Source organism: Prosopis cineraria, unplaced genomic scaffold (assembly GCF_029017545.1).
Source record: "Prosopis cineraria cultivar Desert tree isolate PC_DT_omini unplaced genomic scaffold, ASM2901754v1 PC9, whole genome shotgun sequence".
In the NCBI taxonomy this organism is placed as follows: domain Eukaryota; kingdom Viridiplantae; phylum Streptophyta; class Magnoliopsida; order Fabales; family Fabaceae; genus Prosopis; species Prosopis cineraria.
The window spans coordinates 8,322,622-8,339,851 of record NW_026555340.1 but is presented as its reverse complement, the minus strand read 5'-3'; the positions used below and the strand labels follow the sequence as shown (position 1 = coordinate 8,339,851).

General features: G+C 36.1%; 1 protein-coding gene across 1 annotated transcript; it reads left to right on the top strand.

Moving 5' to 3' along the window:
- Window positions 1-348: 348 nt before the first annotated feature.
- LOC129319488 (uncharacterized) lies at window positions 349-12,452 on the top strand. The gene is given in 12 exon segments (XM_054964580.1): window positions 349-711; window positions 956-1,025; window positions 2,084-2,108; window positions 2,111-2,207; window positions 3,118-3,226; window positions 3,316-3,379; window positions 3,467-3,522; window positions 9,401-9,508; window positions 9,974-10,123; window positions 10,710-10,880; window positions 12,016-12,190; window positions 12,193-12,452. Coding segments are annotated over 12 exon segments (1,425 nt in total). The 5' UTR covers window positions 349-484; the 3' UTR covers window positions 12,366-12,452.
- Window positions 12,453-17,230: the final 4,778 nt, after the last annotated feature.

The window sequence follows — 17,230 nt, the reverse complement described above, 5'->3', positions numbered from 1 at the left end:
AAAAAATGATGTATTAAAATTTTAATTATTATTATCAAAATTATTACACAAAGTATTTAATAAGTGTATAATTATAAAGATGTAAAAGTTTTTGAAAAACTAAGATTTCAACTAATATTTTGAAAGAATCATGAATTACTAACAAATGTCCTGTATTTTAATTCGGATGTAGCAATTAATTAATTGTATCAAGGTGAAACTGTAATCTAACAATTTATCATACACCAATGCTTCAAAAATATAAGCGTGAAAGTAATAAATGATTATACAATGTAAATACATGTACCAGTGATAAATTCACGCAAGTGACCAGGGACTACTAGTTTAGTTAATTGAAACCAAACCCAATCCAAAATTTGCCCAGTAAAAGCAGAACGCGGGTTTAAAGCAAACCAACTAACGAACCACCGAATCGGAGGCGGTCTTCGTCTAACATGCGAGAGATTCTCTCTGAGCAGACTGGACAACGACGAAGCTTATAGGTATGGCTACCTGCGTTTGGACTTCTGGTTCTCTTCCGAAATTCGACGAGGCAGATTCGCGCAAGCTATCCTCAAAATCTCATAGTGCTTCCTTTAGCTCCTTGCGTCATCGTCCGGTAGTTAGATGTAAGAACCGTCGTATTCGCTCCACTATCTCTTGCAACTATAATAATCACGACGATAAGCCACCTGAATCGACCGGAATCCAAGTTTATTCTCAAATTGAGAGGTATTGCACCGCTCCATTTCTTTTTGTAAATGTAATTAAGTCTCTCCTGTACCTAATTCTCATAACCGATCATTGTTTTTTCTGCTAATTACTGGAGAAGGAACACTTGCATGGGACTCGTTGGCGCTGTGATTTAATACAATATATATGTGTATCACAATATCATTTATCTATTTAAGTAAACTTTCTACTTGTCTATGATAAACTGCAATTTGCTGCTAATTGTTTCAATATTCATTTGCAGGTTACTTACAGAAACGGTGAGACAATCACAGGATGGCTGGTGGGCACCGAAAGACTGGAGTGAAGTTGAGGTGTAATCTGATTTATTTTATCCGTAATTCATGTTGGGCGTTTCGTTGATCCATGTTATGCTAATAGTAATAATTTAGGGAAAATTTGTTTTGGATCTGAGCAATCTTGTAAAGGGAGACTAAGGATAAATGCTAATATATATCGAGTTTCAATATGATGGCTCTATATGAAGGGACAATTGAAATTCCATCTTTAATGGCTTTGGGTCTAAAAATGGCCAATAACCAGAATTTGAGAGAAAGGGCGTACACTTTAGGAGTCCGCATTTATAACCTGTGGATGGACCTGATTTCTTTGAATCTGAGCCATTGTTCAAAGGAATTAGTGTTGGTTTTTTTGCTTGCAAGTATGATTGAGGAATATGGATTTCCCATAATCAGATTATATTATTAGTTGATGTCAAATCAACTTTTTGTTGCTTATAACAAGTGTATGTAGTAAAGAATGCTGGGCTCTAACGAGACAGCAAGAGCATAAAGTTAAAGTAGCAGGGATGAGAATGTTATGATGGATGTGCGGACATACACGTAAAGATAAAATTCGAAATGAGCATGTACGCGAAAAAGTGAGGGTTGCACCTATTGAGGAAAAAATAGTAGAAAATCGTTTGAGATGGTTTGGGGATGTACAAAGAAGACCACGAGGGGCATCAGTGAGAAGAGTGAAACATATAACTTTGAGCCTATTAAGAGGGGTAGAGGAAGCTTTAAGAGAATACTTTTGAAAGTTGTTGAATGCGATCTCTTAATTAACAATATTTCTAAAGGCTAGGTAAATGATAGAGTACAATAGTGTCTTGCAATCCATATAGCCGACTCCACTTAGTGAGATAAAAGCTCGTTGTTGTTTTTTTATAACAAGTGTATAGGTAGTGAAACTTCCCAAACAGGGCAGAGCACAGCAAAGGAAAAATTTTATCTCTAAAATTCCAAAACCAGCAGTCTATATGAGCTTTCTCCATCAGTTCATTGGGAGAGGCAGTTATCTCTCCCATTTTTATGTCTTCTTTTAGAAGTGTTTTTAGTAAACTTATTACTTACACGTTTTGTAATATTAGGGAGCCTGGGTTCTCAAACCTAGAAGCACAAACCCAAGTTTGTTGTACATTTTGTTGGAGGCATATTTGTGGGAGCTGCCCCTCAACTTACCTACCGCTGGTTTCTGGAACGCCTCTCAGAAAAGTATGTCCATATCTTGTGATACAATTGTCCAACAAATTAAGTTGTCGTGGGACAATTTGGTTATTGGTGAGGCAGTAGAATTACTTGTTGGCATACCTGTTTTCGGAAAATTTTATCTATTGTCATATTTTCCTTTTTCATCTATTGTGTAGGAATTAAACTTGATAGTATGATAATTTGAATGTTGTCCTTTGAGCTCATTATTGTTTTATTATTATTCTTCGCCAAAGGATAGTAGAAATGTTTGATGTTTTAGTTCCCTGAATATTGCTGTTTGTTCTCGTAGATATCTTTACCTTTGGATGACATACAACACATAGATATTGAACCAATAATGTATAACAAGTGGAGAGAAGCAGAGTGAGAAGTACGAGGGATAATAAGAGAATGATAGAGGGAGAAAAGAGAGGAACTGAGGGAGAAGTAGACAACAAAATACTTTCAATATTTTTTATGCGCCAAAAGTTTTAAGTGTACAATTATGATAAAAATTAAAATAAGAATGATAATAATTTGAACTAACTCAAACCCAGGTAAGATGAGATAAAAGATATGATAAACCCTAATCCTAATTAATAAAACACATAATAAGCTTAATTAAGTTCTAGACTTTTTCAACATCTAGCATAAGTTTTCCTTTATTCATCATTTCCTCCTGTTCAAAATCCTTTGGAGTAAGATTGTTCAGCATTTTTTGTCATGGAAGCTAGAAGGGAAAGATAAAGCCAATATATCACATTCACTAACCAGGAAATCCAAATTCATCATCTTCATACTCAGTTAACTGCCATTGTTGGAATGACTGCATTCAGAATAGTCAAATTGACTTTTTTGCACATAGAACAAGTCTTTCATTCTCCATGAATTAGTCAACTAATAAAACTAATTATACAATCCCCTTGGTTACTAGGGGTATATTGATTATTGCAACACCATATGCAAGCGGATTTGATCACTTCCATATCGCAGATGAAGTACAGTTCAAATTTGATAGGTGCCATCGCATGCTGCAAGAAACAGTAAGCTCTAACCTATGCTCTGAGGATTGTATCTTTGTGTTTTAAATCTATCTTTAGAAAAAACAAATCAAATATGCTTATTGATACAGATACAAGACCTTCCTACTTTTGGTGTTGGCCATTCTTTGGGATCTGTTGTCCACCTTCTAATTGGTATACGAGTGATCTTGGGCCATGCTTGCTTGTTAATACTTGACTGATTTGATTTGTGGCAGCTCACTAAATTGTTTTTTGTACCAGGATCAAGATATGCAGTGCAAAGATGTGGTAATGTTTTAATGGCTTTTAACAACAAGGTATTTCATTAGTCCCTTGATGACATTGCTAAATCCACTGCACAGAAGTAGAAGAGTAGAAAGTTAACTTATCCTTGACAATTATCATAAAGAAGTGGTTTAAAAACAATTAAAAAGACTAGCATCTGTTTGTGTCTTCTCCTCGTCGCTGTGGCTATTGTTATTATATTTGTCTCTCTAAAATACTTGATTATATGTATCTTGTAGATATGATTAATCTCCTAATTTCTCGCATATAATCTGCAATGTTATAGCCAATCTTCACATCCCAATAGCCCTATTTGTATTTGCTGAACCTCTCTGACTAATATCATCGAGTTTCATCCTCTCTCTATTCAACATCTTATGTAGAAATCCAACATTTCTGATTGTTTTTTACTTCCTGTTTAGAACAGCCAGTCATTTACATATGGTAGGGGCTCAAGACAAATATGAAGGAAAAGGAGGATTCTATTAAATTAAATAGAGCAAGGATCTTACTCTACTGAACTTAATAGCCAAATAGGAGAATCTCCAAGGGAAAAACAAGGTTTATTCATTCAGGTATCCTGCTGTCATACCAGCCAGGATATTTATAACCAGAAATTACAATTAAATAAATCAAATAATGCAGATAATTAGCCTAAAATCAGGAAATAACTGACTAGCACGTTGGTACCCCACTAACGCAGTGAAGGTCCTATTATTTAGCTACTAACAGTTACTAACAGTAAAACAAAACAATAATTAATTAAAATAACAGCAATGAATTAATTTAAATAAGGTAAATCCCTCATAATCTGCATAACAGCATCTGATTCTGTTATCTTCCTCCTTTTTCTACGTTGATAAGTGATTATGGGTTTGTTATGCTGACTTGGACCCTTATCATTACTCCCCCCCTGAAAAAACGACTTGTCCTCAAGGCGGAAATTGGGAAACTGTTGGGCAAAAAGATCATAATCTTCCCAACTCGATTCTTCCTCTGGTCTGGACGCCCATTTGATTAATGGCTCCAACTGAGAACCCTTCCAGCGATGAGATATAACAGTCTCAGGTTCCAGAACAAGTTCAAAATCAGGGGACAATGGCAAATCTGCTGGAGGATCAAGAGGGGACTTTCCATGAGCTGGTCGCAGTAATGAAACATGAAAAACCGGATGAATTTTAGCTGTTGATGGTAGCTGCAACTCATAGGCCACTGCTCCGATTTTGTGTATGATAGTATAAGGTCCAAAGAAACGAGGCGAGAGCTTGTCATACTTTTTATGGGACAATGAACGCTGCCTAAAAGGCTGTATCCTCAAGAAAACTGCATCTCCCACCTCAAAAGAGAGCTCACGTCGGTGATGATCTGCATAAGTCTTCATTCTATGTTGGGCTTTGTGCAAATTATCCTTGAGGAGTTGTAACATGTGATCTCTAGTTTCCAGTTGGTCAGCAAGCTCAGCAATGTGAGTTTCACCCTTGATGAAAGGATGAAGTGGAGGTGGGTCCCTACCATATACCACTTTGAAAGGGGTAGTATTGGCAGAAACATGGAAACTAGTGTTGAAAGAGAATTCAGCCCAACCTAAGAACTGACTCCATGAACGTGGTTGCTCATGTGCAAAGCACCGTAAATATGTCTCAAGGCAACGATTTACTACTTCAGTCTGGCCATCGGTCTGAGGGTGGTATGCAGTACTCATCCGAAGGCGAGTTTGACTTAGCTTAAATAATTCCTGCTAAAAAGCACTCAAGAAAAGTGGGTCTCGATCTGATAGAACAGAATGAGGCTTGCCATGCAACCGGACAATCTCCTCACAAAAACGAGCAGCCACAGATTTGGCAGTATAGGGGTGTGCAAGGGGAATGAAATGACAATATTTACTCAATCTATCAACTACCACTAGAATAGTATCATAGCCACCTGATTTGGGCATTCCAACAATAAAGTCAAGAGAGATATCTTCCCAAATCTGTGTAGGAACTGGTAAAGGTTGCAGCAAGCCAGCTGGTGATAGGGTTTCATATTTGTTCTTCTGGCAAATAAAGCATTGTTGAACCAAAGCTTTTACATCATTTTTCATTTTAGGCCAATAAACCGTACCTGTTAAATGCTTGAGAGTTTTTAAGAAGCCCCCATGACCACCCGAAGGTGTTACATGTGCCTCTTGTAGTAGCTTAGAGCGAAGAGATGAGCTCCGGGGAATAACTAGGCGCCCATTAAAATACAATTTCTGCTCAACCAGACTATAACCGGGATGAGAACTGGAATTTTCTTTTAAGGCAGCAACAATAGGAGCTGTAAAAGAGTCGGTTGTCAAAGCTTCTTGTAATTCAAGGAAATCCAAAGGCACAGGAATCACCAAATTGAGAAAATCAGCATGTTGTGGCCTTCTGGATAGTGCATCAGCCCCAATATTCTCCTTACCAGCCTTATATATAATGGAGAAGTCGAATGGAAGTAACTTTAAAATGAGACGCTGTTGAGTGTTTGTTAAAGTTCTTTGCTGCAACAGATTTTTCAAGCTACTGTGGTCAGATTTTACTGTAAAATGCCTTCCTAACAAATAATGACGCCACTTTTGGAGTGCCAACACTAGAGCTAATAGTTCCCGATCATATGCTGACTGAAATCTGTTAGAAAAAGATAACCCCTTGCTATAAAAAGCGATGGGGTGGTCATGTTGCATTAGGATGGCCCCCACACCTTCCATTGAAGCATCACACTCTACAACAAATTCGGCCGTGAAGTCAGGAAGTTTTAAAACAGGGGCTGTAATAAGATAAAGCTTAAGTTTCTCAAAAGCTCTTTGAGCTTCTGGGGTCCAGCAAAAAGCATTCCTTTTAGTTAATGTAGTAAGGGGACGAGCAATAATACCATAATTCTTGACAAACCTTCGGTAGTAGCCAGTGAGTCCCAAAAAGCCTCGAAGTTCTGTGACATTTGTAGGTACTGGCCATTCACTTACGGTACTGATCTTTTCAAAATCCGTTTCCACTCCTTGTGCTGAAACCTTATGCCCCAAGAAGGACACACGGGTCTGCCCAAATTCACACTTCTTAAAGTTGGCATAATACGATTGTTGCTGCAAGGTAGAAAATACCAATCGAAGATGATCTTTATGTAGGTTTGGAGTGGGACTATAGATTAGGATGTCATCAAAGAAAACCAACACAAATTTTCGAAGATAAGGACGAAAAAGATCATTCATGGCTGCTTGAAAAGTGGCTGGTGCGTTGGTCAGTCCGAACGGCATTACAACAAATTCATAGTGTCCACTATGAGTTCAAAATGCTGTTTTATGAATATCCGCTGGCAAGACCCGTATCTGGTGATAACCGGAGCGAAGGTCAATCTTGGAAAAATAAGTAGCTCCATGTAATTCATCTAGAAGCTCATCAATATTGGGAATTGGGTATTTATTTGGGACCGTAATCTGGTTCAAGGCCCTATAGTCCACACAGAACCTCCAGGAGTCATCCTTTTTCTTTACTAGTAAAACTGGACTGGCAAAAGGGCTCGAACTTGGCTGTATGAACCCTTTCTGTAATAATTCATCCACCTGTTTCTCGATTTCAGTCTTCTGGAAGTAAGGATAGCGATAAGTTGGGAGGTTGAGTCCCCTGTAGAAGATGAATGGCATGATAATGATCTCTGAAAGGTGGCAGAGAGGTTGGTTCTGCAAACAATCCCTCAAATTCGACCAGGAGTTCATCCACATCCAATGACTTGATAGTGGGAGATCCCAATGTGAGCTCAGAAGAGAACATGGAATGTAAGCTGGCCTTCTGGTTTAAGGCTTGAGGTACTCCTTGAAGTTTATACCGTTTGCCATCAACCCAGAAAATTAAAAACATCTCATTCCAATTGGCTTGTATGGTATTTAAAGAAGCTAGCCATTTGATTCCCAACACCAAGTCTGTTCCCGCCAGAGAAAAAGGATAAAAATCTTGTTTAATGGTCAAACCAGGTAGCTTCACATCCACTTCTTTGCATACACAATTTCCTCGAATTACATTGCCATCTCCAATCTGTACGCCGAAAGTGGGAATAGAACAAGTGGGCAAGTTCAACTCTTGCACCAATGAGTCAGAGATGAAGTTGTGGGTCGACCCACTGTCAACAAGGAGCAGTACATTGCGATTGAGCACCTGACCTCTTAGTTTCATTGTTGCCGCTGAAATATTACCCAAAATAGCATTAAAAGAGATTTCTGCACTTTCCGTAGTCTCATCTTCTTCCTCTGCAACTGTAACAGAATTTTCTGATATAGGTTGCCCGTCCTCGTCGATCTCCATGAGTGAGAAGGATGAGGGTTTGCAGCGGTGCCCGGGCCGGAAGACGTCCCCACAACGGTAACAAAGTCCCTTATCCTTGTGACGCTGCTGTTCGGCATCTGAGAGCAGAGGTCGTGGCTGGATGGTGTTTGCTGGTTGCGGATTTGTGAAAGACGCAGGAGAATTTCTTAACGTGTTGGGCGAGAAGGCTGTAGCAGCACCCGGTTGATCACGTGCGAACATATTAGAGCTGTTAGTGGACCGAGTTTGGATCAAGGAAGAGCTGGGCTTGGGCCCACGATGCAGCTGTAGCTTTTTCTCATATTCTAGTGCTAAACTAGCGGCTTTATACACTGTGCGAGGCTTCTGAATACGCACATCAGATTTCAGGTCATCTCTGAGTCCTCCCAGAAAAACACCTAACAGACAGTGTTCCGGCCAGTTATGAACTCGTGCTACTCGTTTAGCAAACTCCTGGCGATACTCTTGTACTGATCCGGTCTGCTTGATGGTGACTAGGTGTTCATCAGGATTTTGATACTCTGGAGGGCCGTAGTGTTCTTGCAGTGCTTTCACTAACTCCTCCCAATAAATCAAGGTACGTTCTGAATTTATCCATGAGAATAAATCTAAAGCATCCCCTTCTAAATACATGGAAGCCACATCAACCTTCAAATCTTCTGATGTTTGATAATACCTGAAATACTTTTCAGCCTTCAAAATCCAACCACGCGGGTCACCTCCACTAAATTTTGGGAATTCAATTTTGGTGTGTGGTGGACGTGGACCCCTTCTGTAGTCTGACTCTTCATCACTATCTTCATCCCAGTGTGAACGCCTATGATAGCTTCCCATGGGTCTTTTTCCTTTGCTGGCAGATAACTCAAGTGCTTCAACCTTCTCTTTTAATAAGTCAAGTGTTTCCAGTCTGGCTGCAATGCGGCTTAAAGGGTCTGATGCAAATGGATTTTCAGTATTCTGACCTTGGGGTGGGTTGTTAGAGGAATTGGCATGGTCAGTTTCATTTCCAAGCGTGTGGTCACCATAATGATCGAACGAGGCTCGGATACCAATTTGGTAGGGGCTCAAGACAAATATGAAGGAAAAGGAGGATTCTATTAAATTAAATAGAGCAAGGATCTTACTCTACTGAACTTAATAGCCAAATAGGAGAATCTCCAAGAGAAAAACAAGGTTTATTCATTCAGGTATCCTGCTGTCATACCAGCCAGGATATTTATAACCAGAAATTACAATTAAATAAATCAAATAATGCAGATAATTAGCCTAAAATCAGGAAATAACTGACTAGCACGTTGGTACCCCACTAACGCAGTGAAGGTCCTATTATTTAGCTACTAACAGTTACTAACAGTAAAACAAAACAATAATTAATTAAAATAACAGCAATGAATTAATTTAAATAAGGTAAATCCCTCATAATCTGCATAACAGCATCTGATTCTGTTATCTTCCTCCTTTTTCTACGTTGATAAGTGATTATGGGTTTGTTATGCTGACTTGGACCCTTATCAACATATGTGCTGTCTGATTTGGTGTTTCTCAGTATGTTATATTCTAGAATTTCATATTTCCATGAATCAAGATTGACTAAGTCATGTTTCATATACAGCAAGCAAGTTCAGCTGTTCCTTTCTTCTCTCCAGTTCTGGTACCAATGGCCCAAAGCATTGGTCCACTTCTATCAGATATTGTTTCATCACCAACAATACGTGCAGGGGTCAGAATCTCTACATAATTATCTTTTATTATTGATCTATTCATTATATTGAAAGCTCTTGTTTATGTCATGATATCTCTTTAGTTTTGACAATATGACTATCTTAACTTGCTTTCCCAGAATTCAGTGCTTTCTCAAGAAAAATTCAATGTTCACTGCTTGCACCTTAGTTTGTTATATTCATTGGCCATGATTCCATGACGAGTTCTTTGCTTTGTCAAATATAGGTTCTAACCACCTACCTACATGACAGCTTTTAATCTGATCCTGTAGCACAAATCTTGTTTTAGTATAACATTAAAATGATAGAAAAGTATTTTTCAGAAATCTTTATTTTACTAGTTATATCCATCTTTTTAATTCTTGGTATTTTATATTTGTAATACATTTACAGAAAGCACTCCTCTGTACAGCTTTGGTGTTTCTTCTTTAGATGACCAATCTAGATGCATAAAAAACTTGCAGGCAGAGATGACTTTGAAGCAATTAGAAAATGTTAGCCCTTCCATTATGAAACAGGTTTTCCCCTTAGTTGAGCAACTGCCACCCTTGTACATGGACTTGGCCAAGGGAAGAGAAGATTTTACTCCAAAGCCAGAGGAGACACGTAAAATTGTATGTGAAGTCACTAATACCAGGGGTCCTATCAGTTTTATCTTTGTAGTTGAATATGCATGCATTTCCATTTTAATGCATAACCTCTCACCATTCCATCATTTACATTCCAATCATATGTCATTTATTTATATTTATATTTTTAAAATAGTAGTTCTTGAATAAATTCCCTTTCTTAATTAACATAAGTATCACAACTAGATTTTTTTTTTTAATCATTGCGCATAAAATTTGGTTTATATGTTCACATTTTAAAAGGTAACTAATAAATTCCTTTTTTTTTTCCCTTAGATCCTTGATATTTTTGGTGTAATCATACAACGAATTTTACCTCTTTCATTTTTATTAATTTATTTTGAATAGACAAGGTATGTAGAAGTATGTTATTTGATCCTACAAAGTTAGATGCTGGTATTGGAAATTTGTGAAATGCATCTGAAGTGGTATTTAAAATGCTAAACTTAAATTGTTACCTTATCAGTAGGGACGAAATGCCACCTCCCCAACAAATGTCATTTCCACTCATTTTTATGAACACCTTGCCAGGTCTATGTTTAATTCCCCCATTTATTTCTTAAATCTTCAGATAAGATCTTACTACGGCGTATCAAGAAATCTTTTGATAAAGTTCAACGATGATTCAATAGATGAGACTTCAACTCTAGCACAAGTGCTAGGTTCAGAGGCAGCAATTAGTTCAGAGCTTGACATGTCAATTCGCAAGTTGCCTGGGGATCATGGTCTTCCGTTGCAACAGGTGTGAATAATTTGCATTGAAGTGGAAAAAAGTAACTTAATGGCTTTTTCTCCGTTGGTTAGGTAGTAGAGCAAAACCCTACTTGCCTAGAGATTATTTCCTTTGGCTTAGTTTCTTGACCACTATGCCCTTTCATTATAATTCTCACCCAAAATCTAATGCCAAACTAATAGTTTTACATGGACGTTATTAGCTGCAAAACTGGCCTAGGTAATAGGTTGCAAGTTATGTCTAACTCATCAAGCTGTTAGGTTTGGCTTTAGATTTATATGAAAATTGGATGCAGCGTGGAGGGCAACATTGCAAGTTTATTAGTTATTGAGAAACTGAATTGAAAGAAATGAGCAGTGGACCATATTGGAAGTGTATTTGCCCGTTAGGGAACAATATAAGATTTTTCCTCATTGGAAGCAGTATTACTTTATCCATATTAGGATTTTGAGCTTGAACTAAAGTAATAAATAATGTAACATTTTCTTTTGCTAGAAAAAAAAAATAATATTTTCAAAAGGAGAAAATTAGTCATTCAGTCCCCGTTATTTTGACTCAATTAGGTGTAATTCAGTTCATCAAGTTTCAACTATTTAATTTGTTGGTTCTTACACTTAGTTACAACTTAGTCAATGAAAGATTAGATGATTTTTTGAAAGTGTAGGGACCAATGAATTAAACAAATGAAATATGAGGGACTGATTGAGATGAGTTAAATTTTAAAGACTAGGCTGTAAATGAATCAATGATAAAAATAGGAACTAGATGATTAATTTTTTTTTTGTTAAAAAGATATTGTTAAGCTTCTCAGTCCTCGCTAGTTTTGTTGAGGACAACAATCTCGACATTTATGTTTTGGAACAATAAGTCCTCATATTTTCGATAGAAGAGAAAAGGTATATGGGTATTGTTTCTGGTCATTTCCCTCTAATTATACATTAGTAGTTATAGCCTTATAGGTCATCTCCTAGGGCGTTGGTTATGTTTTTATAAGGAAATCACTTGAATACCCCTGCCCGTATTTTGCCTTTTGCTGAAAAGGAAGGGATACTTTTGTCCATGTGACAAATATGGAGGGTGTTAACCACGTTCACAACACTTATGAGGACGTTAACATCACCTAATGTTGTCATCTATGTTGCAGGCTCTTCCAGATGTTCCGCCAGCAATGGCTGATGCAGTTAACCGAGGGAGCGAGCTTTTGGCAAGTCTGAGCGCAGGAACACCATGGGAGACAGTTGCCAAGGAAGTAGGAAACACCTTAGGCATGGACTCAAGAATCCTTCGTGCTCAAGTATCAAAGGACATGGATAATCTCGTCAATGTCATCTCATCCTGGATTGCTTCCAACGCAGGAACAAAACTTCTGGGGTCATGAAGGCTGATTGTGTAAGTAGTAGAGAAGGATTAGTATACAGAAAATTTAGATCCAACAATATCCTATACTTCAAGCATGACTGTGGCAAGAGAGATTCAAAGATTCATGCTGTGTGAATTTTAGAACAAATAATTTTCAAACGCTCGTGAGTCGTGAAGTCACAGTATTAATGAATTACCAAAATTCCTCATGCAATTCATTAAGTCTACTGACTCATCAATGCTTACCCAAATCTAAGATCTAATAAACTATTAAACCTTATTTTTAAGTAAATAATTTGTAAATCGAAAGAAGTAAGTAAAATTTAGGCCAAAAAAAAAAAGAGAGAGAGAAAGAAATAAGTAAAATTATTATAATAAGTTAACTCCAAGTAAGTCTGCATGCATCTCAAGGTATAAATTAACATTGTGAAAGGATAAAGGGCAATGTTTTTTACCAAACGAATTTTTAAGGTTAAAGGATCCCAAGAAACCTAGCAAAATCAAAAGTGAAACTGAAAGTCGGTATAAAATGAAAAGATATGATCAAAAGCGAATACAGGAGTGCCATTTTGAAAAACATTATGAGACTGAGGCTCATTGGCTTCCTAAAGTGCTCAATTTTTGTGAGGGCAAAATGAAAAATATATGAAAATTGAATTTCTTTAGCTGAAATAGATGCTAAAATTTTTAAGAGAGAAATCGTCATGTCAGACACTATAGAAGATTGTGGAGTTTGTTTGATATTTAAAAAGATTTCACCCAAATCACAAGAAACCCAAATAAGAAACTTCAAACCCTTACCGGAGCAATCTGAAGGAGGAACCCGGGACAAGCAAAGTGACATGCAAAAGGAGGACAAGAATGGGAATCCTCGTGCTTCTGAAAACCCCAGCGCGTAAGATTATGAAGACATAAACGATCCGAGTGTCGCCTCTGCGCCGAGAGCCAGATTTGAAAAAGGGAATCCTCCATTCTTGGTCATCATCGGTTACATCATCATGGAATTTTGGGAGTGTGGGCTTGACGTCAATTAATTCACGCTCCATTCTAAAACTGTTCGCCGATGATTTTCCAGGAAAAAGTGATTTGCATAGCGAGGACATGACAACACTTTCTGTCATTGATTTTCCCGAAAATGCCAGATGAGACTGTAGAACAGATTGTGGATCTTGTTTAATATTTAAAAAGACTTCACCCGAATCAAAAGAAACAAATATGAGAAACTTCAAACCCTTACCGAAGCAATCTGGAGGAACCCGGGACAAGCAAACGACGTGCACAAGGAGGACAAAGAAATTTTGGAATTTTGAGGTTGCAGAAGAGGGAAGGGAAGTCGAAAAAGAAAAAGAATATGAGAGCGGGAGAGAGCGAGAGAGAGGGCAAGTAGAAGCAGGAGCGAGATCGCAGGAGAAAAGGAAAATGACTAAGGGTCCGTTTGGTTTCCTTCATTTCACGTTTAACGTTTAGAAAGGCAAAATTTTATTTTTAAAATGTTAAAAATTATTTATATAAAATATTTTATAAATAAAGTACAAATTTAAAAATATAAATAATTAAAAATTAAATTTTTAACATTATAAATCAAAATTTATATTATTTAAAATATTTATTATATCTTTAAATATTTTAAATATATTACATTTGTATGATAAAATTATAAATCACTATAAATTAATGTTCTTTTTGATAATTGTACATTCAAAAGTACATTTTACTATCATAAATCAAATAACTTTCAATGTATTAAACTGACTTTTGAAAAAATATATCCAAACACAAATTTCGTTACAACAACTGACTTTTACTAAACTGACTTTTACCAAATGAATTTTTATTAAATAAATTTTTAACAAACTAAACCAAACGCACACTAAATGAGGCGGTGGCATTCTACCCTTGTTGTAAATAAAATTTATTAAAATCAGTATCATACGTAAATTACGATTAAAGCCGTATGAAACAAGTTTATTACTGACAAAACTAGCCGTATGAAAGAAGCTTATCGTCGAAATTTCTTCGATAACAAGAAACAGAAAAGCATTAAACGTTAAATAATTACGGTTACAACTCATGTTCCAAGAAAAAAAAATAATTACAGCCCATGCCCCGTGATTTATTATTACCCATATGCTATAAAATTAATTTAGTAATGATCATTATTAAATTGATTGATTGATCCCAAAAAAAAATTGATCTAAATGTTAAATACTTAATTTATTTTATTTAGTATCATACATAAATTAAGCATTACAGCTCATGAATTTTTTATTCAACTAGCCGTTTGTAATAAGTTTATCAATGAAATTTATTCAACAAGAAACAGAAAAAAAGATTTGAATGTTAAATACTTAATTTATTTTATTTAGTATCTTACATAAATTAAGCATGATAGCTCATGAATTGATCACTTAGCCAGCCATTTATAATAAATTTACCAATGAAATTTCTTCAAGAACAAGAAACAGAAAAACATTAAACGTTAAATAATTATGGTTACAACTCATGTTCCAAGAAAAAAAAAATAACTACAGCCCATGCCCCACGATTTATTATTACCCATTTTCTGTAAAATTAATTTAATATTGTATCATTATTAAATTGATTGATTGATCCCCAAAAAAAAAATGATCTAAATGTTAAATACTTAATTTATTTTATTTAGTATCATACATAAATTAAGCATTACAGCTCATGATTTTTTTATTCAACTAGCCATTTGTAATGAGTTTATCAATGAAATTTATTCAACAAGAAACCGAAAAAAATTAAACATCAAATAATTATAGTTACAACTCATGTTTCGAGGGGGAAAAAAACTAATTACAGCCCATGTCCCATCATTTATTATAAGCCATTTGCTGTAAAAATTAATTTATTATTTTATCATTATTAACTTGATGATTGATCCCAAAAGAAAAATGGGTATGAACTGGAATCCTCCTCTGGAATCCTCCCCGTGCGAAGCACAAGGCAGTTTTTTTTTTTTTTTTTTTATTGAAAGGTTTTCTAATTTTAGTTCATATAATAAATGATTACAAAAGTCAGGGGAGTTGCGGTAGCTATTGTAAAAGAACTATCATTTGAAGTATCGCATAGATAATCGCGAGAAATGAAATCATAATCTAATTGTATTGATTGTCTAATGCAATCGAAACGTCACGTCAATGATTATTATAGCTAGAACACTGTATATGTTTGGGAAGTAAGTTGGATGGGCTTTGTCAAGTAAGAAAGTCAAGACTATAATTTTTAAGTTTTGATAAAAATTAATAACTGTAATTGAAATATTTATTAAATAAATAAATTTAAATCACTCACCAAATTTAAATCTGTGTATTAACTGGAGTTTTCAGAAAAGCATAAGTTAGGATGATCTAAACTTAGTTTTTCTGTTATTCATCTGTAATAAAATTCTTTTATTGCTCATGTACGCATGCATCCATTTAATCCATTCTTGCACCACTCCCTATTAAAAGATGGCAATTGTCAAATGTTAATTCTTGGAACATTATTATCAAAGATGTTCTCAAAATTTGCTGAAACTAGACAGCTAAACATGTGAACCAAGTTTATTGACAAAATGCCATCTAATAGCAATTCACACACACGTTTCATTTGAAGAAAATATCGACAACATTCTCCCTAAACATAGTCGAGTAGTTACAGGAAGGAAGCATAGTCAGCCTAAACATGAAGAGATACTCAACCCAAAAGGAAAGCAGAGGCATCAAAAATTGATATTTCTCATTAAATTACATTACATAACAAACAAATGATGGAAAACAATGGAACAGCTATCATGGAGCGCAAAGCATGATTAACTCTTAAATAGAGGGTGGCGATATTGACTTGCGGCTTCACAGGGGCAAAAATGCCATGTACATCCACTTGGCATCAGATTAAGATTTAGGATCAGAGGTCCATTTGATGCCAGAACTCATCAAGTCCAAAACAAACTCTGCAATACAAACAAATGAATGCATATACTACAATGACAAAATTTCGGATACGCCATATTGTGCATCAGGTGGTATCTCCCTCCCTGGGACCTAGACCTTTAGAAGGTTACCGTACCTTTAGAAACAATGTCGTCATAGTTGAAGGAAGAAAGAAAGCAATATGAAAGTAGAACAACCACAGTTGGCATCAACTTACTCAATGGCAGTAAACAAGTGCTTGTGTTCTATAACGAAGGCAATCAAAGCCTGCAATGGGTAAATTAATAACAATGATTAATGAAACAAAATGGCGTTATGAGAATTGCGACAATATGAAGCCAATAGTTTTGTTGACTTGCCTCAAATGGCATGTTTAACAGTTCATAATAGGTGCGGACTCTATCCAATCTCTATTGAACAACCTCACTACTAATTGATTGTATAGCTGACAGTGCCTGTAATCACAACATCCCAAATTGCATATGAAGAAGGCTGTCAATAATCATCAGATCAAGGAAAATCCCAACAATTAGCTTCCTTTCAAGTGTTAATTGACCTTATCATCAATAGCATGAATGAAACCCAGATTACATAGAAAAATGACTACGCAGCTTGAGAAGTAAAGACATGATTCTCACATAAGAAATTAGCCATAAAGACAACTTTCCCAAAGAATCACTGTAAGTTCTCCATACATAAACACCGGTGACACCATCATCTGGGTAATCAAGGGACTATGCCCATAAGAATTACCAAGTGTTCATAATACACATGGGAGAAAAGTTATCCAAAACTACAAGAAGAAATTGATTTCAACTAATTCACAAGGAGATCCCAAGAAAATTTATCATTTAGAACTCTCCCATGCATTCTCATTTTGTTCAAATTAGTTTTAAAAAAGATGCGAAGCTTGAAAATTAAATGGGACCCAAAACATTGGATTTACACCTCAAAACTGTGAATTATATAGAAAACGTAACATGCATTGCAACTAAATGCACATGCACCATGGCTCACTCGCCTCTGTGACATACACCGCAATGTGAGGCACCATGTGTAATA